A 26,350-nucleotide genomic window follows, 5' to 3' on the forward strand; every position below is an offset into this window, starting at 1 on the left:
GAATTTTGTTCACTGGGAGAATGTCTGGATTAAATCAGATTTTCCTCTTATAGTGGATAATGAGGAGTTATATTGATACATTTGTATCTCCAGAAATGCACACAAACACTGGCATCAATAGCTGTCTGGGTTTCCCTTGGAGTGTCACAGGGTGTTGAAGGGGACACTTCTTGCCCGTGCAGCATTACCTTAAAACCCCAATGCTGAGGACAGTGGAAATGAAGTACCCCCATGTTCTCAAGAAAGCAGGAAACCACTACCAGACTGACATCGCTGAGTCCGTCACATGGAGGGTGCGCCATTCCTGCTGTCATTAGCACACTTCGCCTTCCCAAATGTCTGAAACACAGGACTGAATTTTTAAGAAAGAATTAGAAGAATTCCTCAGAGTAGCAAGCAGGAGGCTTAGGAGAGAGAGTGGTGTGGTTTTCTTCTCCCGTTCTCTGTAGTAGGACTGCGCTTCCCAAAAGCATTCAAAAAGTCCCAGAACTGATTAGAGGAGGCCCTCGATATTGGTCCCCTCTGCCCGTGGGCAGGCTCAGCAGGACCTCAGTTGGCCAGCCGCTCCACCCAAGAGCCTCCGGTGGCCTCATCCTTTTAGCCCAACATACCTTGTGAGTATTACCATGTCCTTTGTGTGCAGTGATGTAGAGAGGTTGGGGAGCAGAGCCACAGGAGGTGGGGAGGCCCTTCCCCCTGCCTCAGGCCACCTGAAGGTACATCCAGGAGGGCTGCTTAGAGAGCACAGGGTTCCTACAGGAAGGGGGGTTGGCCTCTTGTCCCATAGCTGAATGCAGAACTGTACAAAGCTGAGCTACTCCCATTGCCGCCATCCTAACAGCACATAGTGGGAGGCCCTGCGAGAGTCCTCAGAAGCTTGGGGCACACGTGAATGTGAAAACTATTTATTATATATAGTAGTTTACATCTGTTAATCCCAAACTCCCAGTCCTTCCCTCTCCCACCCCCCTGTATAGCACAGGGAACTATATTCATATCCTGTGATAAACCATAATGGAAAAGAATATTAAATAAAAAATGTCTCTATGTATATAACTGAGTCACTTTGCTGTACAGCAGAGATTAGCACAGCATTGTAAGTCAAGTAATTAATACTTCAATTAAAAAAAAATTTTTTTTTAAACTGGATAGGCTTTTTTTTTTTTTTTTTTTTTTTTTTTTTGGCGTTATGTGGGCCTCTCACTGCTGTGGCCTCTCCCGTTGTGGAGCACAGGCTCCGGATGCGCAGGCCCAGCGGCCATGGCTCACGGGCCCAGCCGCTCTGCGGCATGTGGGATCTTCCCTGGCCGGGGCACGAACCCGTGTGCCCCTCATCGGCAGGCGGACTCTCAACCACTGCGCCGCCAGAGAAGCCCCTGGATAGGCTTTTTTACCTAGAAAATGTAAGGCTCTGACTGACAAAACAAAGAGAGGAGAGAGCTGAAGAAAAGGAGGGAGAGGGACAGTGTGAGGAGAAAGCTTTGAATTGGAAACAAAGTTTAGAATTGACCTGGAATTTAATTTACGAACATAAATCATAATTACCAGAGTCCAACCAATCACACCATTCTCATCATTGAAAATGACCCAACATCTATGGGTTTGTTCCCACATCTGCCTGAGATGTAGGAAAGGTGATTGACAACGTATGGCTGAAGGCCATGATTAAAGAAAATACTTTTACCTCACCAGATTTATACAGTTCAAAATATGTGTATGTAAGAACTCTAAGAAAACAACACTCTTTTTCAGCCTTATTAGGTATTGTTTCTTTTATTCCAAACTCAACAGGTACTTACTGAGGTCCTACTGTGAGCAAGGGAGACTGATCTCAGAGAGAAAACTGGGAAGTGAGAACTTGCTCGGGAAGGTAGAGAGGACTCAGGGAATTCAGACAATATGGAAAAGCAGTAAATGTAAGAGGCAAAAGATTCATAAAACCGGAGAGCAGAGGTCACAGCAAAAAGCTCTCTGCAGAGTCTCCTCACATGCAACCACTCTGTGGAAAGCCACGCTGATAGGAAATATTTCAAGTGTCTGGGAAGTTTCCCCACTGTTGTTGGCAAAGCATGCATCTTCTAATTTAAGACACCAAGTTGTAAAAGGAGTGATGAGAAAAGAGAGAAATTTAAATTATTACCAGGATCTGCAGAAAGATGAAAGGAGTAGCATTACTTTTTGTGGAAGAAAAATAATTGAATGAAGACTGAAAGCTTCATTTTTCCATTTGACAAAACACTATCATATTTAATAGTACCGAAGTAGACTGTTTTTATCAGCCAATAAATGACTGCAACCCAAAGAAAACCAGCTGATACCACTAATTCTGTTTGAGATCTTAGTTATTTTCCTTCTTAATATGTGAGGAGAGGCAGTTTGTCTTTTCAGAGTGTTCGTCTCTCCACTTAACACAAATGATATTTTTGGCACTAGACACCATGGATGTGGAAACTTGAATAATCTTGGAAGCAGGTCTATACACTGGGTGTGAGAATTTTAACAAAATAGGTACAAAGAGATTGAAAGTAGAAAAGGGGGTGAGCGAGGACCTTTATGAAGTGAAGAGGGGACTGAGTATGGAAAACATTGGAAAGATAACTGCAGAGGCCAGAGTCAAGGGGAGTGAAACAGTGTGTTTATGCTGAGTCTCTGAGAGCTCAGGGTGAGGTGATCTGTGGGGCACCCAGTGACGTGAGTGGCAGTGGCCTTATGGCACCTTTCGTGGTGAGTGATCCTAAACTGAGAGGAAAATGAAGCTCCTTAGTGACTTCTGAGTCTAAGTTGTCTAGGAATTTAAAAATTACAAGTATTTCTTGTGAAAAAAACATTTTCTATTACTAAAATAAATCCAGAGGTCTACAGACTGATCTTGATAGTGTCAAAAAATACGGCAGACTATGACAGTTGATTAATATTGATGTAACAGCTTTTTGTGGGGTCTGTTGTCATCACAGCATAAAAACAAGAGAGTTTTGATCTTTTTTAAATTAACAATGTCAGGGAATTCCCTGGAGGTCCAATGGTTAGGACTCTGGGCTTTCATTGCCAAGGGCAAGGATTCAGCCCCTGGTCAGGGAACTAAGATCCCACAAGCCGAGGTGCAGCCGGAAAAAAAAAAAAAAAAAATTAACGATGTCAGCTCCATCAAATCTCTCTCCCCTCTACTAATGGTACCCTGGCCAGATTCCTTAACTTTTTGCTTCTGTCTGACTATTAACATTTACTTCAAACCAGTTTAAAAATCTCAGTCTTATTTCTGGTTCAAAGCATTCTCCTCCCCAACCCAGATCAGACTCAGGGTGAAAGGGACTTGGTATGGGACTGAGGCATGACTGGCTTTTTACACACCACCTTAGCTCCTATTCCCCTCTCTCTTCTGGGCTCCAGTGTTGGGGACAAAGGGGAGGTATGAAGAGAAAAAGTCAACTGTCTCTTTGCTTTACTGGCACAGGTCATGGCATCTCCCTGAAAGTTGTCTTGCTTCTCTAGCTCACTATGGTTTGCCCCTGATGTCCTCTGGGGAAGCCTTCAGAGGCTGAATCTCTGGTGGGCACAGTGGGTGGGGACTTCAGAGCGTCCTCTAGAGCCTTCCCACTAATACCTGAGACAGGAGATCTGGCCCCGACCTCACACCCTCCTCCGCCATACAGTCCCCTCCACCTGTTTTGCACCCCACTGCCTCCTGTTGCTAAAGAGCCCTCTCCTTTTTTTTTTTAATTTTAAAATTTATATTATTTATTTATTCTTTTGGTTGCATTGGGTCTTCGTTGTTGTGCACGGGCTTTCTCTAGTTGAATAGAGCGGGGGCTACTCTTCGTTGTGGTGTGCGGGCTTCTAGAGCATGGGCTCTAGGTGTGCTGGCTTCAGTCGTTGGGGCACGTGGGCTCAGTAGTTGTGGCTTGCGAGTTCTAGAGCACAGGCTCCGTAGTTGTGGTGCATGGGCTTAGTTGCTCTGCAGCATGTGGGATCTTCCCGGACCAGGGAATCGAACCCATGTCCCCTGCATTGGCAGGCGGATTCTTAACCACTGCGCCACCAAGGAAGTCACCCAAGAACCCTCTCCTTTTTAATTGGGTGATAACAAGCTCATAGCAAGCTCTCTTCTACAACATCTGCTCAATATATGGGACATACCCTTGCCATGGTACGTGGTGGAAATGTGGGCCCTGCCATGACAATTCTCTCCTGTTCTTTTTATTCCTGATTGGGTAGGTTCAGCAACAGATCATGTGCGCTGCCCAAGTAAATAGGAAAAAGTAAACAAAATTCCTTCTTTTTCTTATGGGCATCCCCAACTTCAAGGACCCACCCACTGAAAGGGACAAAGCCTCTCACCACAGACACTGCCCTGCACACCTCATAAAGGAAAGGACTCTAAGGGAGAAGGAACCTCCACCCCTTCCCAGTCTCCTTCTGAGGCTGATGTGAGATTGATAGTAGTGGGATTGGTTGGCTGCATCGTTGTAGGCTCCGAAAAGAGGCATCTGATACTGACCACTGAAAGCTCACCAGAGGCTGTCCTTTGTGTATGATGGTACTTCTCACCCCCACCCTGTCCTGCTATGGGCTCTGGTGACTGGTTTTGGAACAACAGGAAAAGTTCCATTCAACCTTCTGTTACAGTCATTAAAAAATACGGATGCTTACGGATGGACCTAGAGAATATCATACTAAGTAAGTCATACAGAGAAAGACAAATGCTATATGGTATCACTCATATGTGGAATCTGAAAAATAATACAACTGAATCTATATACAAAACAGAAACAGACTCACAGACATAGGAAACAAATTTATGGTTACCAAAGGGGAGAGGGAGGGAGGGGGAGGAATAAATTAGGAGCATGAGATTAACAGATACAAACTACTATGCATCAAATAGATAAACAACAAAGACCTGCTGTATAGCATGGGGAACTATATTCAGTATCTTGTTATAACCTATGATGAAAAAGAATCTGAAAAAAATGTATATAAATATAACTGAATCACTTTGCTACATACCTGAAACTAGCAATATTGTAAATCAGCTGTACTTCAAAAAAATGAAAAATAATAAATAAATAATGTTTAGAGGGAGGTTCTGATATGATCACATGTCTCTGCATTCTCTGACAGACCCTGGTTGAATATGGAGCAAATGTCACCATGCAGAACCACGCGGGGGAAAAGCCCTCCCAGAGCGCTGAGCGCCACGGACACACCCTGTGCTCCCGGTACCTGGTGGTGGTGGAGACCTGCATGTCGCTGGCCTCCCAGGTGGTGAAGCTAACCAAGCAGCTGAAGGAGTGAGTTCCATGAGAACCAAGTCTGGCTGCTCATCGTTGTGCTTAGGTTTCAGCCAGGTCTTTGGAAGGCTCCCTCCTGCTGGTCTTACAGGAATTCCCTAGTATCCACCTCATCTTCTTTTCTTCCTCCGTCCCAAGTCCTCATGGCCAGCATTCATGCCATTTCTTCAGAGGCAAAATGATATTTAAACAAAAAAAATGCAGAGCTAACTTCCTAAGCAGAGAACTTAAGCCACAGTGGACAAGGGGAGGGAGCCTCTCTCTGTGTTCACATCTCAGGGTCAAATGACGTGGCAGGCGCGGAAAGCACACGTGGGCATCATTCCAAACTTCTGTCCTTAACAGTCTAGCAAATCATCAAAAGCAAGAGAGAGAGAGAAGGGCTAGAGATGGGCCAGTTTCTCAGTTTTCTCAAAAAGAAAAATGTATATTTGGGAAATTATAGACAGGTCACCTGGTAAATATCACTGGCAAATTTATTATAAAAATTAAGCAGACAGTTCATGAATCCTCAGAATTTAAAATCCTCAGAATGTAAACTTAGCGTGATGTTACTTAAAACACTCTTTGTCTAGCTAAAATCAGTTCTTTTTGATGAGATGATTCAGCTGGTACCCACTGCATACCTAGCTGCCAGGGAAGCATTTCTGGGAAGCTGCCATGATATGCTTGAAGAAAGGAGGACCAGAGGAGAGGCCATCCGAGGGGTCTCCAGCAGGTTGAAGGATTAAGGAGCTGATGCTCGTCTGAGGGGACCGAGTTCAGCCCTTGGAAAACACATCAGCCAAATGACAGCTGCCATACTAGGAAGGGAATCACTGAACATCAAAAATAGTACTCAGAGTAATGGTGGCAGATTAGGAGGACAAACCTTAAAAATTAAGTTTTAAGGAAAAAAATGAAGGTTTACTTTAAAATTATAAAAAATATTTTTTTTCCTCCTTTCCTTGTGAAAAAAGACCTGTGGTTGGTAGGAGGCCTTAACTGATTAGAAGTGTAATTCATGCAACAATGACAAGTCCTGAGATCCTCTGGTTCCTCGCTAAGCTCGGGGAATTGTTTTCTCTCTCTGCTTCTACTCTCTTGCCTTAGAGGTAGGAGTCTCTGTACTCCTCTGCTCCTAGCCCTGCCAGTACCTAGAATACTCTCTTTAATGAATTTAGCCTTTTACTAGGAAAACAAATAAAATAAAATTTAAACTTAAAAGTTAGAACAGTTCCTTTCCCTCCAAGAATCCTCTGCCCAGTTACACAAGACTCCCCCCAGCTTGAAGGTCTGGGGAAAATGCACACAGATTCATAACTCAGTAAGTTATCTTGCCACAGCAAACATACTTGTACACATGTCTTTATGTACATGTATTGGTGTTTCTGAAAAGAAGTTCCTAGAAAGGGAATTGCCAGAACAAAGTGCATACGTATTTAAAATGTGGATAGATGTTGCCTACAGTCCTGCCAGAACTGTTGTACCAGTGGACACTCCCCCCAGTAGTATATGGACATATCCATCAAGAGGAACTTTAAAACGGTCCAATGGAATGTTTTTTCTTAAGGTTCGTACTCAGAGAAAAGATCACAAAACCTTCCCCTGTCTCTTACCACGGAGTTGGAGAAGCTTTCATGAGTTACGGTATCTGTTTTATTGGTAGAACTCTTCAAGGTCAGGGTCTTGGCTGCTCTCTCTGTTGATGATCCTGGGATAAAACACACATGCATGCTAATAGACAGCAGTTCTTCCACTGTCTCCAAACTGAATGCTGTAGACAGTTGTAGTTAGGCCAATGACAAGATGAAATATGAGAGGTTACGTTGTAGACCCTAGTCTTGTACTTACTCTGCGTCTCAGTGAGGTTGGCAAAACTAGAAATGAACAGAGAAATTCACTTAGTTTAGCCTCAGTACGCTGTACCCTTCAGGCTCTAGGGCATCAATAACATCGAAAGGTGCAGGAAGAAGGATGGAAAACACTAGTTTTTCAGCCCAAAATTGTGAGTGGGAGACAGTCTTGAGTGCCTTTTCCTACTAGACTATTTTTACCAACCCTTTAGAGTTAATAAACATAGCTATTATTTAGAAATGACAACCTTCAGCTCTCTTAGAGATCCTGATCTACAGGCGTAGGTATTATGGGTTGAATTATGGCCGCATAAAATGATGTGTTGGGGTCCTGATCCCTAGTACCTCGGAATGTGAGCTTATTTGGAGATAGGATCTTTACAAAAGTAATCAAGTTAAAATGAAGTCACACACACACACACACACAGTGTATTTTACTTTCCTTAAGTAAAAAAAGAAAATTACAAAATACAGTGTGCAGTATAATCTCATTATCTCATTTCTAAGAAATCCCTCTCTCTCCCCCCAGCTCTCCCTGCCGCCCCAAGCTGGTATGATACACTCCAAAATGTTAGTCACTCTTTCTAAATGGTTTGAATTTTTAAAGTAATTGTATTGATTGAGCCATCAGAAAAAAAACTAAATTAAACAAAGCAAGCAAACTCTTTCCATGTTGGGTAAAAACAATTAAATAACTTGGTATTTTTTCAACAAAGAGAAAACAATGTATGGTAACACTCAATTTACTCTGGACATAGAAGCATATTATCAGAATGTGCGTTAAAGTTAAGAAAATAGGTTAAAAGCCATAGGTTACAGAAAGTGAAATCTGTTTAGAAAACACATTAATTATTACAGAACTTGGAAAAAGGAAAACTGATTCTGGTTTTAGAGGAGTAAAGCAGTATTTACCGAACTCTGCAGTATTAGTGTGGTACCTCACCCCCGCAAACTGTCCCCCAAACATGTCTATCACATCCTAATCCCTGGAAGGTATGAATATGTTACCTTACATGACAAAAAGGGAATTAAGGTTGCAGATGGAGTTAAGGTCACCCTGGATTATTGGGGTTGGTCCAATCTCACCACATGAGTAACAGTAAAGAGAAGGCAGAAAAGGAGATCAAAGAGATTCAAAGTGTGAGAAGGACGCAATCTGCTCTTGCAGACTTTGATGAGGGAGGAAGGGGCTGTGAGCCAAGAAGTGCAGTAACCTCTAGGAGTTGGCAAGGACCCTCAACTGACAGTCAGCAAGAAAACAGAGACCTCAGTCCTACAGCTGCGAGGAACCAATTCTGCGCCTGATTTGAATAAGCAGGACATAGACTTTCATCCTAGAGCCTCCAGAAAGGAATGCAGACTGTGGATACCTCGATTTTAATCTGGAGAGACCCATTCTGGTCTTCTGACCTACAGAACTGTAAGATACACATGTGTTGTTTTAAATCACTAAGCATGTAATAATTTATTAACAGAAGTAGAAAACTAATACACTTAGCATCAAAACTGGTAGGAGCTCTCGTGAGCAGGGATGAGGAACTAAACAAATGAGTTACAAGTGTTCTTAAAAGGACTGCCTAGTCTTAGATAACTGGCTTGAGGAAGCCCAGTCTTCTCCTTGCCAAATGTCACTGCACAAACTCAACAGCTGTCGGCTGCCTAAATTTAATTCTGTGAGAACAGATTTCTATAATAACCTTCCATCAGCCCCAAATACTCTCCTTTTCTCAGAAGTGGTCAGTCTTAGTCCTGACATTTCATCCCTAAGACCTAAGAAGTCTGTGATCTCATTTTTCTCACTCATTCTGTGACTCACATACTGAAAACTTAATTGTCTAAAGGAGGAGCCAGCAATCTTTTCCCTAAAGAGTCAGATAGTACATATTTTAGGCTTGTGCACCACATGTTCTGTGTCATAATTACTCAATTCTGCTTTTGTAGCGTGAAATCAGCACTCGATAGTATGTTAATGAATCTGTATGGCTCTGTTTCAATAAAACTTTATTTACAAAAACAGGTGATGGGCTGGATTTGGCCCATAGTCTATAGTCTATAGTTTGCTGACCCTAGTCTAAAGAACGAATAAAAAATAAAAACACATAAGAGCACTCTACTTTTCCCACTTTGAAACTTGGAACCGCATGTCAAGTTTTTTAGACAAACATTTAGTGAGGGGTTAAAACAGATGAAGAAAGATTAAAAGGAGGTTAAACTCCTTTTATAGGGTTTTTAGGTGTCAGAGTGAATTATGACACAGTCAAGAAAACTATTTGGAGGCAGTTAGATGGACTGATGACAGAAATCCCAAGTATGAATGGAGAAAAAAAGGAGTCTATTCTCTAGATTCTAAAAAAGCCCTCAGGAAGGACTAATCAACTTTAAGTATAATATATGAGCATGTGAAATATGAATATATAAAAATATGTGAGCATATGTCTAGTATACTTGTCTGCTAGGGCTGCTCTAACAAAGTACCACAAACTGCCTGGCTTAAACGACAGAAATTTATTTTCTCACAGTTCTGGAGGCTAGAAGTCTGAAATCAAGGTGTTGACAGGGTTGGTTCCTTCTGAGGGCTGTGAGGGAGAATCTGTTCTGTACTTCCCTCCTAGTTTTCGGTGGTTTGCTGCCAATCTTTGGCAGTCTTTGGCTTGTAAATGAATCACCCTGATCTTTGCCTTCATGTTCATGTGATGCTCTCCCTGTGTGTGGCTGTCTCTGTGTCCATATTTTCCCTTTTCTAAAGGACACTTCATACTGTATACTTTCTACATATATACACATATATTAGGGAAACTTTTTCTATGTCATAGATATTCAAATATATTATCATTCTTAATAGCTGCCTTCATAGAAATAATTATAAAGTATTTACTCAGTCTTATTGATGATCATTTAGGTTATAGTTTTACTAATGTGAATAATAAATATCTTTTACTAATGTGAATAATAAATATCTTTTTGGGTACTTCTGATTGCATCCTCAGGAAAATTTCTGAATTATAAGGATGAAGATTATGCACATTTGTAAGATTTTTAGATTTATTGCAACTTATCGCAAATTATCATGAAAAAAAGTTATACCTGTTAATTTATGATAGTAGCAATGTGTCAGAGAGCTTATATATTTTGGTTTGTTTTTCCCAGGCAGACAATGCAACGTGTCACGCTGCAGAACCAGCTCCAACAACTTCTGGAAGCCCAGAAATCAGAGGGCAAATCACTCCTTTCTTCGCCCAGGTAATACCAGGAATGTTGGTGGTTAGAATTCTTAACTGTCTTTAATGTGTGAGCCTTCTTTTGGACTTTCTTTTAATGTCTTTTAAGAAGATAACAGAAAACATTTTATTCTTATAAAGAGGAATAAAAATGAGCTATCACATGGAGAAAGGCACTGGACTTAGGGTCAGAAGACTTGAGTTTATCTCTGGCTGTGCCATTTCTTCTTTCCAGGACTATAAACAAGTCACTTACTCTTTCAGAGTCTTTTATTTCTTCATCTGTGAAATGGAAATAAGGATATATAGGTTCATAAGGTTGTTGAAGATGGGATTAGTGGAGAAAATTTGTGCAAAATTAATGTATAAACAATAAAACAGTAGTTTATTGTAGTTTTGTAAAACTACAAAAAAATTAATTTTGTAGTCAAAGCAAAAGGTATGAGGCATACTATACTGGTTCTGGTTGCTACCATGGAATGTTTGTAGATTGCTTGAAACAGATATTCATTATTCTTATTTCAGTCTTAGTGATTTGTAAGTTATTAGTGGCATTTAAGCCATGCAGTGATTTGTGGGTGAGTTATTTTAACCCAGTAGGATGTCATCTCATATGTCCTTCATCGTCTTTCAGTTCACCATCCTCCCCAGCTTCCAGAAAGTCCCAATGGAAATCCCCAGATGCAGACGATGAGCCTATAGGCAAAAGCAAACCAGGAATCCAAGAGGGGATTCAGGATCTTGGAAGCCTGTCCGCATCCAGCCGGGCTAGAGCCAAACCTAAAGACGAAGATTCGGATAAAATCCTACGCCAGTTATTAGGAAAAGATATTTCAGAGAATGTCTGCACCCAGGAAAAGCTGTCCTTGGAATTCCAGGATGCTCAGGCTTCTTCTAGAAATTCAAAAAAGACCCCACTGGAGAAGAGGGAACTGAAGTTAGCCAGGCTGAAGCAGCTGATGCAGCGGCCACTGAGTGAGTCTGACACAGACTCCACCAACTCTGAGGACCCCAAGGGCACGCCTGTGAGAAAGGCTGACAGGCCCAGACCGCAGCCTGTCGTGGAAAGCGTGGAGAGTATGGACAGCGCAGAAAGCTTACACCTGATGATAAAGAAACACAGCTTGGCATCAGGACGCAGGTTTCCTTTTAGTATCAAGGCCTCCAAATCTCTGGAGGGCCACAGCCCATCCCCCACCTCAGAGAGCAGCGAGCCGGACTTGGAATCCCAGGGTCCAGGCTCGGGAACTGGTCCCCCAAGCCAGCCCTCTGGAGAACCCCCTCAGCCCAGCCCTGACAGCACAGCTGCCCAGAAAGTGGCTACGAGTCCCAAGAGTGCCCTCAAGTCCCCATCTTCCAAGCGCCGGACATCGCAGAACTTGAAACTCAGAGTTACCTTTGAGGAGCCTGTGGTGCAGATGGAGCAAACTAGCCTTGAACTAAACGGAGAGAAGGACCGAGATAAGGGCAGGACCCTCCAGCGGACCTCCGCAAGCACTGAATCAGGGGATCAACTGAAAAGGCCTTTTGGAACCTTCCGATCCATCATGGAGACGCTAAGTGGCAACCAGAACAATAATAATAACTATCAGGCCTCCAACCAGCTGAAGACCTCCACTCTGCCCTTAACCTCACTTGGGAGGAAGACCACAGATGGTAAGGGAAATCCCGGGAGCTCTGCTAGCAAAGGAAAGAATAAGGCGGTGAGTGCTGTTTGGAGAATATCCCTTTTATTCCTTTAAATTCATTCTATTGTTCCTAACACTATAGATTGTTGCCCTTGGCCACCTTGAGGGCATCCCCAGGAGAATTCCAAAGGATTCATGAAAAGCCAAATTCATGCATTTCTAATGAGATATGTCGTGTTAGAGTACATTTTGAAAATACTCCAAGAGAGAAAGATTAAACAAATCACAGGAGATTGTATTCTGGTCCCTAAATTTCCCTAAGTAGTTTTGATCCTTGAGAATTAGGAGTCATAGGAGGCGTTTCTGCAAGATTAGACTACTAATTGATGTGAAATCAGGCCCTTCTTTGGCACTGACTCTGCCAGCAGGAAGAGTTAGTTCTCCTCCATGTGACTGGATAGTTTATTCTCCAGCCCAATTAAACAACACATAAATTGAAACTCTGTTTCTAAACTACTCAACTTTGGAAGGACCTCTAGAATGAATACACCACAGGGACCCCCTCGTTGGTGTTTTACCACACAAGCCCCTAAGGAAGCTCTAGTGGTCTGAAGTGCTTGCCAGCGCCCAGGAGACAGCAGAGTATGCCATGAGCTACATTGTGTAATTGCATTTGTTGCAAAACCATGCACTATAATCTGGATTTAAATCCAGTGAATAAGAGATACAAACATCTTTTTAGGCAACATTTCCTGCATGCTCTGTGCATGCCATGCCCTTAAAATACATAGTATAGCAGCCAAAATGTGAAACTCTGAGGAATAGAAGGATCCAGAATATCCATCCTGCTAACCAGAGAGTCACACCTGCATCATTTATTATTTGCCATAAGGTTAAATCCTATTCCAGTGAGGTCTAAGAACTGTGCAAATTCTGTTTTGCAACACCAAAATCAAGTTTTAGTTAATATCACTCGAATTAACTGAACACAAATTTTAATTACACTGATTTCCACCGAGTTGTCTTTGTTATAAAAGACTTGAGCATATATTTGCTTCAGCTAGAAAAGTCACACTTGTGCCCCAAACACCAGGCCTTTTGGATTAAATATGTCCAAACTTACATTCCTGGAATAAAACTTTTCCAGGTAACTTAAGGGTTCCTCTCGCTCAAGTCAAAGAGCTCAGCAGTTCCCCAGGCTCCTTCAAGTATGTCTGAAGCTTCTACCCTTTAATCTGTCTCCTGCATGCCTCCTGTTTATTGAGACTTGTGCATGTGCTGAGCTTGTTGCATGTGTTCAGATGATTTTTAATTGCACCTCTCTAGGAGCTGTACGACAGCTGCATCACTCTTCCCTCTAACACGCTGATTGAAGAGCATCTGTGTGACTATGCACGGTATGTGGTGCTAGGGGTGTATTGCTCAGCAGTGCCATGCCTTCGCTTTGAATTGCATGATCTTTTACATGCCAGTCCTGGAGCACCTTTCCCAGGGGCTGACACCAAGGAAGTAGAAAATTACAACTCTTTCCCCAAATAGAAGAAGGCAGACTTGTAACTGGGCCTTAGAAAGGGAGCAAGAACCCTGTTGGAGGGGCTTCAGTCCAGCGGCAGAGGGCAGAGGAATCTACTCAGATCACAAACATGCTGTGCTTCCCACCTAACCTTGGCTTTCAGTCTTTGTTTTAAAGGAGTCAAGTACCAAGTAAGTATAGAAATGAAATTTCCTGCCATGGGTAGAACGAGTCAACCTCCGATTAGAATCAGAACTTTTTGAAACAGAGCTGAGGTTTTCCTTCGTTGCTGGTTATAGACTGAAAGCTCCTTTAGTCAGCAGTCTGCTGCCCTCAGGAGAAGTGAAGTCCTGCCATGCTGTAGTTGCTCTCCCTCAGTGTTTGGAACTGCAATGCTGGTCCAGAAGCCGGTCTCTGAGCTCCCACCAACAAAACAATGGCCTTTCTCAAACAGAACGTTTGTGATTCAAAATGTCTGGAGGGGGTATATAAAAGGATCATCTCCAAGGTCCCCAGTGGCTCAGTTTCCTCCTTGAGCAAAGTCCTTCTTCAGTATAGCTTTCCTTCATCCCCCAGGGACACATACAACTCCCTAACAGAGCAGGAAAGAGAAGAGGGCTAAGAAGAGAGCAGTTGACAGGGAGTTAAGTCAGTCAGTGCCTCTTGACAGGTTTATTTCAGAAGAGTTAAACCCCCAGCACCCTTTTAAAAGAGACTAATCATTTAAATTAAAAGAAAGCTGTGGCACGCCTTTCAGCACCCTTCCAAAATCCTCCAAAACATTTATCTGTGTGGATGTGTGTGTGTGGATGTATATAATAATTACAGATACACAAATACAAGTGAATGTGTTGTGAGTGTAAATGTTAGTTCAGAATTCTAAGGCGTAAGAAATGTCAATATCCTTTTTTTTCCCCTCTAAATCACGTTTCATCTGCTCCAGGTCTCCATTCAGGCTAGAGGAAAAGTAAATCTCGGTCATTTTAGGGGGTTCCCCTAGGGGTCTCATTAATTCCATAAGTTGAAGGAAGCACCTTGGAGCTTCGGTATTTACTGGTCACCAGCATTGTGCTTGTGTCAGGCTCAACATGCTGCCTAAGTCTGGGATGCTTCTGGCCACGCTGGGGCAGGGCAGCTTGGCCAGTGCGAAAAGCCCAATGCCTAGGGTGGGAAGGAGATAGAAAAAAATACCCTTTGCCTTCCCAGACACTGGTATTGGTCCACTTCTGTTTCTTCCAACCTGTCTTCCCTACCCCTCTGCATCCCCATCTTAAGTTCTGTCTTCTGGTGCCTGGAAAATTCTGCTTTTGTCCTTCAGCAGAAGTCACCAAAAATACCCTGAGGCAAGGAAGCACAAAGGCTTGGCAAAGTCCTTGGGAGGGGGAAGGAGAAAACCTCTCATTTCTTCCAGGTTCCTACAGCACCTGGAAACCAGACAATTAGTATCCCAGTTGATTCTCCTGCCAGATATATTTCATCCTGTCTTGTTACAAGTAAGGAAACAAAGCTGACAATCCACTGTAATAGGATTACAAAAATCAGAACACAAAAGGAGGTTATGAGGTTACTCAGACATCCGACAACTGGGTTAACACTTTCCTACTCAGTTTAAGGAACAGTCCTTCTGAAGGCTCAAGTTTTGAACCTGTCAGATTCACTGGCTTTATGTATTAACAGAGTTTTCCTTCAGCGATAAACAGAAGCCCCAAAATTATAATATTCAATGTAGTTAGATAAACATCCAGACCCCTTCCCCTCCCTACCTTATAAATTAACTTATCTCTTATCGTGGCTGTAGTTTGGCATGTGTTCTATGGAAAGTGAAAACCCACTAGTTTGTCCGTGGCATATGGGGAAAGGTTTCTCTGATTCATCATCACACAGAGGCAGGGGGAACCAGCCCAGTCCGTTCCTTAGATAAAGCAAGGGTAGATGTATCTAGTTGAGATACAGATTCCTCAGAGAGATGAACTAGCATGGGAATGTGGACATGAAAAATACCTAAGTGATTCTGGTGCCTGCTTCATTTTGCCTGTGGGACCCATAGAAAGGGCATCCCACAGAAAGATGCAAGAAAGAAAGGAACCCAAGTGTCCTTGGAACCCACCATCTGTCAGTGATGCCTTTAAATCTTGGCCCAAGAATTTGCTTGAAGGCCACATGGTTCCTCCTGGGAGCAGGGACTGCCCGGGATCATATAACTTTGGAAAGCAATGGCAGTCATTGGGATGGAGTTGGCTCTAAGCATTATGCTGCTGGTGGCCCTATCAGTATAGCCCTGGGAGAAAGAGTGGGGCAGTGGACCCTTGTTCCAGGCCTATACTGGAATCACATTTTAGTTCCTAAGATTTTTTTTTCCCTAGTAAAGGAAAAAATAGGGATAATAAATACAACATTTTAAAGAATGTCAGCTCTGTGAGGGGGTTCTGTTTGCTATTTATTTTTCAAAATTGGTCACAGCTTGATAGCAAAGAATCTGAATTTCTTTTCATTGCCCTTTAAAATTAGATTCAAGTCCATTACTCTGAATAGCTTTTCCAGTGTGTTTCAACTGCGGAGGATGACTTTGTTTATAACAAGCAGATTTATCTTTACTTTTTCTTACAAAGGACAAGTTGGTCTTGAATTATTACAACTCCAAGGGAATGTTTGCAGTTACTTATTTTAAAATGCCAGTAAGACATTCATTTCCCAGAGTTTAAGTCTATCCAAGATCTGTAACACTCGAAGTGAGCATTGATTCTAGTTACTGGTAGGCAGAGGGCATTAACCCCTGGCCACCACTGGTCACATCCCCTTTGACCACAGAGGCCCTGTAGCCTGAGGGGCTAGTATCAGGAAACCCCTAATCCTCGCACCAACATGAGAGTAGACTCCTTAAAAGGACATTAAGCAATAAACACCATTAGTTGTGGGTTTTACTGCCAAGGAATTAGCCACACTGGGAATTATACATCTGGACCCAAGAGCTAGTAGCCCATATTTTACATAGATGTCAAGATTGTTCAACAGCCACTTCAAAGATAGTGGTGTGTTTGGCCTGAGTTGATGTGAGAGTATGTCAGTGGTCATCTGCTGTGCCCAACTGGAGGTCAGAGTTCAGGGTACCCCTACCACCAGCACGCACGCACATGCGCGCGCGCGCACACACACACACACACACACACACACACACACAAACACACTTCTGTCCTTATTGTCAGTACATATTACTAAACAGAAAAATGAGCAAAGACATGGAAGACATTGGTGGTAGGAGCCATGGAAGGTAGAGGTGAGGCCCTGGCTGAAACCTGTCCCGAGTCGAGCATACCCTCAGCCCCACTGAACAGCATTTCCAGAATCATGATAGAAAGTGCAGTCAGCACAAAAAAGAATCCCTGGTAAACAAAGGCATCTTTGCCATCATTTCTCTGGATATAATCAAATAACCACATTCTAATCTTAAATTTTTGATCTTAAACTATTTTCATAGGCTTTTTAAGGATCTTGAAGGGATAATTATATAATTACCTAGTCATAGGTATGTTACCAAGCTAGCTGAGAGTATATTGATTGCATAGATCTAGAGTGAATCCCCTGGAGCAGACTGAATCTTACCAATGTAACAGTTCAGAAAAGTTTATTAGAATGCTAGTACTAAAAGGGCACTGAGTAACGCTATAGACATTAGAGTTTCTGCCCCAAAACTGTACTTTCAAGTTCTAATCTCTGATCTGAAGTATGTTTTTCTGTGTTTTCGTGTCTAATATACTAGCTCTGGGGTCCAGAGCCAATGAGTCAGGAGGAGTACCATGGTGTACCTGGGGTGACCACCTCTGCTCCAGAAACCCCTAGAGCCTGTGTGGTCTCCTTCCCCTGCACCCCTCCCCATGTTTCCCCGGTGTTCTCTGTTTCTCCTGCCCAACTCTTGTCCCGCCCACTCCACCTCTGCCTCCCTAGGGTTCACATTCATTTCAGAGAGAAAACCCTTATTTCATATGGAAGCTTTGTCCCTATGACCTGGAAGAAGGAGATCCCAATCTTGAACCATTTCTCCAGATTACATTCATTAAGTGACAGCTTCTCCTTTGAAACGGGTCACAATTTTGCATTGTCCTTAGCTGTTGCATAGGAGGATCCTGTGTGTGTAGAAAAATGCCCATTTATGGGGGATAGCTAAAATATTCAGATATTTCCAGTGTCTGGGCACAACTTAGCAAACTTTATAAAAGCTGCCAGAGTTTGCAAGATTCATGAGAGCATGATTCACAGATGGAGTTTCTATTCATAAGGTCCTTATTCCCTCTGGGAAAAGGAGAAAGTGTGTTCCATCACAGGAAGACAGTAGAACAAGGTTTAGTATCAAAATATAATGAGTTGAGACATAGAAAGAGCTATTGAAGCTAAGACCCCATGTTCTATCTTAAAGCATTGCCCTTGGAAGGCAAGAAATAAACATGTAGAACACCCATGAGCTATATGTAGGAGGGTACGGGGGGAGATCTGCCTTGGAAACCAAAATTATCCCACTAGAAATACATTCTTTCAGCATGCTAATCCTGGTTTAAGTGTAGTCCCAAAAGTTATGAACAAACAACTGCCTTCTTCCACCTCCAGCTTCCTTTCCTCCCCCTCCCCAGTCTGGTTTTGAATTGTGTAATTCCAAAGGGGATGAATATAGAACCCGTGTCATATTTGTACCACATGTCTGCCACCACTAGAGTGTCTGCACATTAATTGAGCTGGGCCTGTCTATAAACTTTCTTAAGGCTGGACTTTTAAAGAAGCAGCAAGTCATTTGAGGTTTAAAAGTATCAGGTAGAGACTTTACTCAAACGCCTTCCAGTACCTTCACTGAGAATCTCTGCTCCAACCACAGCCAGTTGGGATTTTCCTTCCCATGCTGCGAACAGTGCAGCTATGTGACTCTCCTGGATGTCAGATCCCTGGATTGCCAGTGCCCTTGTTTCAGTGATGTCCTTAGCAATAAGCCACGCATTTTGCTGTGCCAGAATAAGGCATGTCCCTTCACTCAGCCAGATCATAATCAAGAGAAAATTAAGAGAGGATACAGTTAAAACATGGTCAACTCGATGAAAGGTATAACTTCCCAACACCAGTGACCCTTGGTGGCACCATCATATCCAAGTCTGTACCCCAATGTCTTAGCTTGGTACCTGGCACGTGGTAAGGATTTCAGAATATTTGGAGAGAGAGGGAGAGCTAGAGAGAGGAAAAGGAGGAAGAAGAGGGAAAAGAAAACTAAAAAGGACCAAGCCTGTCATCCCACAGAAAGGATGGTATGCTCTCTAGAAATCTAGGCCTTTGGATTACAAGTCTAACCTCCCACAGTGAGTTTCATATTGGGTATTTCAAGTACACGTTTTTATTCTTTGAACCAGAATCTCATTTTTTTTAGTAGATGGGATTTATAGATATGCTCTCAGTGAAGCTCTGAAGGAGATCACAAAAGTAGCTAAGTAAGTCTCCCTGTTTTGGCTATCATTGGAAAATGTAGTGCCTACCCATGGGCCATTTTAGGCAGAGTCTCTAAAATAACTTGCCATCTGGTCACCCTGGGCTGTAGAAACATGGAATCCATGCCTAGATGAGTCAGCAAGTTAGATTACTTGAAAAACTGTTATTTAAATTTAAGCCTTCTTTCCAATTTTGGTCACAGAGAATGTGATTTCATATCCAAAAATGAAATCAAGGATCAGCAAATTATCTGAATAATTCATGCCAGAATTACCCAAACACTTTTGCCTTTTTTCTTTTTTTTTTTTTGAATACTGGTAATTCAGGACTAAATAATTGAAAGGTTCAGCGAGACTTGAATCATCCTGATATTATTCAGATAAATGCCTCAAATTAACATTTTACTTGGTATTGACTCAACTCTAATCATGCTGGGTTTTGTCCTGCAGAAACTGTTTTTAGTGTTTTTGAGCACAGCACCCCTTATATTAAAGTAGAAATACTCCATCCATGTCTAAATGATGATGATATTCTTAGACTACAACCTAAGATTTTTAAAGTCTTATTTATTTTTAGTTTAATTTTTTGTCAAAGTGTTATAGGTACATATGATAGTAATGTAGTCTTATAACAAAAACTGGCTCTCCCTGTGCCCAACCTACTCCGTTCTCTATGCCTACTCCCCTGAGTCAACCGCTTGCTTGTCTTTAGGTGTTTTCTCTAGTATTGTTCTTTCTTTTTTTTTTTTTTTTTTTTAAATTTTTGGCTGTGATGGGTGTTTGTTGCTGCACGTGGGCTTTCTCTAGTTGCAGCGAGTGGGGGCTACTCTTCATCACAGTGCGCGTGCTTCTCATTGTGGTGGCTTCTCTTGTTGCGGAGCACGGGCTCTAGGCACACGGGCTTCAGTAGTTGTGGCACGAAGGCTCAGTAGTTGTGGCTCACAGGCCCTAGAGCACAGGCTCAGTAGTTGTGGCGCGTGGGCTTAGTTGCTCCATGGTACTTGGGATCTTCCCGGACCAGGGCTCAAACCCATGTCCCCTGCGTTGGCAGGCGGATTCTTAATCACTGTGCCACCAGGCAATTCTCTGTATTTCTAAATAACATGCTCATACAGACTTTAAATTTTAGATATTATCTCTACTGTCTATTGGCATCCTACTATAGAAGATAAAAATGATAGCTACCGCTTATAAAGCACTTACCATGTACCAAAGAATATTCCAGGTTCTTCATGCATATTGACTGTTTTAATCTTCACAATGAATGATACAATATGGTAGATACTATTATTATCCAAATTTTGCAGATTGGAAACCAAGGCACAGAGAGATTATATATCTTACCCAAGGTTACACAGTGACAGTGGTAATAAATTATGTAGCCAGGGTTTCAACTCACTCAGTCTGGTTCCAAAATCCATGTTCTCAACAATGAACCAAATTTATCCAGCTCTATTTTGGCAGCCAACACTGCCCCCCACTCCAACACACACACACACACACACACACACATATACACACATCTGCTTCATCTTCCCACCATCAATATAGTTGTATCACTTTTGGGGGTTATAAATTAGTATTTGGTGTTTATTATTATTATGAATATCTAAATATTAATTACAGTGGATCCATGCAGCGTACTATTGTTACATTTCCTTATTCATGTAACTTTATGTTTTCCATGGAGATAATAATTTTGATTTTTAAGTTTACAGTTTATTTCCAAACACTCTGCTAGAGACAGAATCCTTCTTTCGGTGCATTCAGACAAATCAGGTACCTCTCGTGTTTCAGTCTGTTCACAGAGACACCGTCTTTCCTCTTACCCAAGTCTGGACTGCGGCTATCAGGCAGTGACACACAGCTGTCATCTGTAGTTTCCCACATACATCATTCTGGGAATTCCTTTTGCTTCTCTCCTGTGTAGAGCCCTGTTTCCTGAATCTATCTTTTCCACTTTTTTTGGTTTATTATCTTACTTTGGTAAATATATCTTCCCATCCTATGGAGGTGAAGGGGGTGCTAAAATTTTTCAGGCCTTGCCTGGCTGAAATATCTTTGGTTTGCCCTCATATGGATTAGGAATATTTGTCTGGGTATAGAATTCTGAGTAGGAAACTATTTTCCCTTAGAATCTTGAACATAATATTTCATTTTCCTCAATGTGTCTGTCAAGAAGCTCAATTCCTCTGTGATTGCTAATCCCTTGAAAGCTTTTATGATTTTCTCTTTATCCCCACTGTTTTTTTTTTTTTTTTTTTTCGGTCCACGGGCCTCTCACTGTTGTGGCCTCTCCCGTTGCGGAGCACAGGCTCCGGACGCGCAGGCTCAGCGGCCATGGCTCACAGGCCCAGCCGCTCCGCGGCATGCGGGATCTTCCCGGACCGGGGCATGAACCCGTGTCCCCTGCATCGGCAGGCGGACTCTCAACCACTGCGCCACCAGGGAAGCCCCCCACTGTTTGGATTTCATGATATTTTACCATGATTCCATTCTCATTCCTGGGGTGTGGGCACTCAGCCCACTTTTTAAATCTGGAAACATACACACTTCAATTCTGGGAAGTGTTTTGTACAATATCTTTGAAAATTTTATCCCCTCTAATTTCTCTGTTCACTTTTCTGGAAATACTATTATTCTAATGTTCAACACATTGGACTAATCCTTTTCTAACTATTTTTTTCTACTTTTCTAACTATTTTCTAACCATTCTTCTGTACTTCTCCATACTTTGGCTTTCTCTAAAAGTTCTTTCTAGAATATTTACTGAACTTTACCTTCCAACCTTTCTAATTTTTCTTTTCAGCTATTATAGTGTTAATTTCTAATAGGACTTTGTTGGTTTTCTCTTTGTTCCTTTTTCATGGGATTATATATGCAGAATTTATTTAAATTTTACAACCAAATACAAGTGTATATTTTTATCTTTTCTTCCTTTTTACAATAAAGGTGGCATACTGTACACACAGTCTGTTTTCTTGCTTTTTTCCACCTAACACATTGGAGGTCTTTATGTATTAGTATAGAGAGAGCTTCTTTATTCTTTTACATAGCTACATATCATTTCATTGTATGAAGGTACTATTTTTAATCCTTTCTACATTTTTATTGAGAGTCTGGTCTCTTGTTGATTTGTAGCAGCTCTTTATATATTACACATTATAAAAACTGACCCTTTGTGATATGAGTTGCAAACATTTTCCCTGGTTTTTCTTTTCTTCTTGTTACAATTTTTTGAAGTTCTCATCACCTCCCTATATTACCTCTATTCACTTTGAATTCTGTTTCTCTGTTTATTTTGGTTTTTGTCTGTCATAGTAGCACTTCCCTCAAAAGTCTGGTGATCCCTGACTCATTCATATTTAGGAACAAGACACTAAAGTTCAATTAGAAGCTCTGGCTTTATGGGTGAGGCTTGTTGACTGGTAGATGTTTCTTCACACAGACTGGTTAAGTACTAGGCTCTTTTGTTGGGAAACTCACTAATTGTCAGTATTTGTAGGACTTTTCTTTTGGCAGTTGATTTCTCAAGATAAGGAAACTCCAGTCTCCTTCTAGGGCCTATTAACCTGATTGCCAGGAATCTGTAGATCAAACTAGCAGGAGATGGGTTAATAATTGTGTTCTATAGGGACTCTCATGTAATCCCATGGTTTCCAGACCCTTTAGCTGAAATCAGAGTCTCTCTGGTCCATGCCTTGCAAACTGTAACCTCCAGTCTTTCTTCACATTGGGAAAGGAACAGTCACCTGGCTGCACTGGGTCAGGAAGGTAATCTGGGGTATGAAATGCTACTTCCAAAAAGTTTCAAATACTCTTCCCGTTTTCAGCACTCACACAGCACCCACTGTCACTTTCAGAAATTCATGGTACTTCTAGTTCCCAAGTTTTGCAGTGCACATCAGTTTACTGGGTTCCCTGACTATAGGCTTAGATTTCTGCTTTTCCTGCCTGCTCTGCTAAGTCAGTTCCACACATCCTCCTGTTTCTGAAATTTTATTGGCATTTCGTGTGTTATCATCTCCTTTCTCATTTCCCTTTATTCATTTAGGTTGATGCTTTTTTATTACTTTACTTTCATTTTAGTGTTGTTTTGTAAGAAAGAGATGATAAATCTATGTTTTTAATCCATCGTGTTTAATTGGAAGTTCCTAAAACATTTTTTAACCAACCAGGTTTTTCTTCCACCCTCTTCCCTTCCTTGCCCATGAACAACTCTCTGAAGTTCTATTCAGATGAATAAATAAAAATAAGAATTAATAGACTACATGGTCTTTGTAAGCAAGTATGATTTTGAGGCCATAAAAACTCCAAACCGCTTGGGGTTCTCCATCCAAATGTGTCTTCATGTGAGCGAGTACCATTCCCAGAAATAGTTTGTTTTTGTCTGGTATAGCAGCAAGAAGGAATTTAGTAATATGCAGGCTTGATCAAACTCAGAAGATAACTCCTCTCTGGAAGATTTTATACTCAGAATGGGACTAATATCTCATGAAAATGAATGCTTCTACGCAGAGGGAAATTCACTTAAAAAGCAAAACTGTTCCCAAGCTTGAGCTGGTACTTCTTTCCATAGGCTTATGAGGTATCAAGTATTGAGGGGAAAACAGCATTATTTTTCCCTAGGCTCTTCTTTTTCCCATAGATTTGCCTACTTGTGGTCATGCAACATGCTACTACTCAGTAATCACACACCCAAAGAAAAAGGATTTCCTTTAAATTACTAACACTCAAGCTTACTGGAGAATAAAAGGTGTCACCAGTGAACCCAGTGAATAAAATATAAAAATCTCTTGTTTCCACTCAACCAGCAGTACTATGCTTCCTATTTTGTTTGATTCACTTGACTGTAGAATTTTGCCTGGATTCCAATCAGCATAATTGAGAAATTACTTCCAGGGCCAAATTTAAAGGTGTCCACAAAATATGTTGTTAAGTAATAACATACTTATTAATAAGTATGTTATTACTATTTATTGTTTAAAGAGTGGTTTATATGAAAAGAGAATAATTTGCCTACTGGAATGAAGTATTCTTCAGCATGGTTTGTGTGAGGATAATTTCCATTTTTGGTGAGCTGTTTAGTGGTGTTGTATTGTAACTTGACCATAGTTTTATCTAATTTTGGCCTATGGTTTTTCTTCCGCTTAGGCATAATGACATCAATAGAAAAATGAAGAAATCCTACAGCATAAAGCACGTCGCTGAGCTAGAGTCAAAAGAATTCTTCTTATAAATCACTTTTTTATTATCTCTCATTGCTGCCCTTTGGACACCATTGGAAATGTCTGGACTATCCTCTGTGGAAATAGAATCATGAGAACAGTGCCTCACCAGCAGAAGAAGAGACTATCGGGATGCCTTAAATTTATAGCACTAGAGTATATAAGACACATTTTTGGGTGATATTTGTATATATAACTTGTTTTTAAAGAGATGCTGTTTAAAAGCATGGTTGGGCAAATGTATGTTTTTTAAGATTAATTCAACCTCCCCACAGGACATTCACCAAGCCACTGTCACCATTTTGTATTTCATCAACTGCATAGGTGTTTGCTGATGTTGGTTGAACTTCCCTGTCCCCATAACATGGGCAGTTTGGGCTCAGCTTCTCAATGAGACCAGGTCAGTGCTATTGTTTTCTGTTAAGAGTGTTTTTTTCTGTCATTTCTACTTTTTGTATAAGGAAATAAAACAATGTTAACAGCCACCTATAAGCTTGGGGCACTTACCTTCTAATAAATCTGTGATGTTCTAATTTCTAATGGGCTTTAAGAGTATTTTGACTGCTGATATTTTATTTCAGGAACAAACTGCCCAGTTGAGCTGCTTTCCCATAGGGGTCAAATAAAACATTCTAGTTTTCACTAAGTACGAAAGGATCAGACAAGTATATAAAGTAAGTCAGTTCCTTCTGTCTTCTCAGATTGCAGTGTTGACATGAGAAAATACTAATGACAGCTAAGGATTTAGCCCCTTTCCTGGGTCACTTTTTTCTGCCTCTAACACATGACGAGGCCTGTCTAATTCCTTTAGGAGACAGTGTGGAGCCTGAGTTCATAACAGCTCTATTGTTGATGCAGCTCTTTGAATCCATGTAAGAGTAAGTTCCAGATGGTTTTGTCCTATCATGTAAAAATATATTTCTTTTGCAACTTCAAGAGTTTTATTTTCAAAGGGTTGCCGTGGCCTGTAAGAGGCCTGTCAAATTTTAGTTTGAAAGTAGAATGTATTCTTATCAGTAGGAGGGAGCAGTGTATGCTATTAACAGTTACTAGCAATGTTACTGCAGTCAAACGTGGGCCATTCTGTATCCTGGTGGACAAAATAGGCCAAGGTACTGAATTAGGAGGCGATCTTGCATAGGTGGATCATTTGACAAACTTAGGCTTGATGAGATGCAGTGACGTATAGACGAAGGAGCTAATATTGAAGTGCCTTTCATGTGCCAGCCATGCTTATTTTTATGTATTATTACTTCCATTGTATAGATTAGAAAATTAGACTTCAGAAAGTATAAATCCTGTGTCCAAGGTACTACCACTAGTAATAGCAGAATTGGCTTTGGTACAAGTTTGCTTGTTATCCTCACTACACTATCCAACTGTCCTGCACTACACTATCTCCTTAGTGTATTGACTAGCACACTGGAAGGGTGGGTTGTGGTGTTGGCTCTACTCCTGGACAACTCTTTGGTCTTACGCAAGGGACACTGCCTCTTTGATAAATCTGGGAAAGGGGAAGGCTGGCTTACCTACACATCTAGGAGGTAGGTTCCTTCCAACTTATAGAGCAACGTGTCTATGAATTTCAGCCACGTTGCTCTGTCCTTGTTCAGGTCCTGTGAGTTCCTGTCGTCAGAGCTTGGTGCCGTGTGTGGTTCGTTGCTCACATTGTCTTTTCCCCAAATGAGATGCCCTATTCTGATTGTGGCCCCTTGGCTTCCTGTGCCCTGTTTGATTGCTTCCTCACATTTCACTGCTCTGTCCTAGTGTTTGAGACTCTAATAGAGAATATATGGCAAGCATATGTGAAATGTGGATTCCTGTGTTTCCTGCTTGGTGCAGAGGAGGTTACACGGGAGTCACATGTGAGCCAGCCTTTGGGACTTAGCCCTAGAATGGGGTCTGCAAAGGATGGAGGCCCAGAGAGTGCTCTCTCTGTCCCCCAGAGGCCCCAGTTTTGTTCTTCGACAGACTGTGTTTATAAACTTGAAAGTTGAAGGGGGCTGGGCATTCTGCAGGGATTTTATGAGCCAGACACAGAGTTCCCAGTTAAACACAGCAAAGAAAATGTGAAGAGTTTGAAAAAAAGAGATGCTGCCTTGACCTAGAAAACTCTGGCTATTTATTTATTGACAATATCATTTTAGATACCACAGTACTAAGCACAGAAGAACAAAGAAT

General features: G+C 41.6%; 1 protein-coding gene across 7 annotated transcripts in view; it reads left to right on the top strand.

Annotated features, from left to right (window-relative positions):
- The window catches only part of SNCAIP (synuclein alpha interacting protein), a 149,645-nt gene extending 124,936 nt beyond the window's left edge, over nt 1-24,709 (top strand). For 5 of the 7 annotated variants that reach the window (XM_067033376.1, XM_067033375.1, XM_067033380.1 and 2 more), the window contains 4 exons: nt 5,119-5,288; nt 10,271-10,363; nt 10,976-12,044; nt 24,096-24,709. In XM_067033376.1, the coding sequence (XP_066889477.1) occupies nt 5,119-5,288; nt 10,271-10,363; nt 10,976-12,044; nt 24,096-24,101 (1,338 nt within the window). In that variant the 3' untranslated portion in view covers nt 24,102-24,709. Of the gene's footprint in view, nt 1-5,118; nt 5,289-10,270; nt 10,364-10,975; nt 12,045-13,295; nt 13,367-24,095 lie in introns of all 7 variants that reach the window. The other 2 variants (XM_067033373.1, XM_067033377.1) reach the window with 2 other exon arrangements.
- Nucleotides 24,710-26,350: the final 1,641 nt, after the last annotated feature.

The sequence above is a fragment of the Kogia breviceps genome, chromosome 4, assembly GCF_026419965.1.
Source record: "Kogia breviceps isolate mKogBre1 chromosome 4, mKogBre1 haplotype 1, whole genome shotgun sequence".
NCBI classification, from domain to species: domain Eukaryota; kingdom Metazoa; phylum Chordata; class Mammalia; order Artiodactyla; family Physeteridae; genus Kogia; species Kogia breviceps.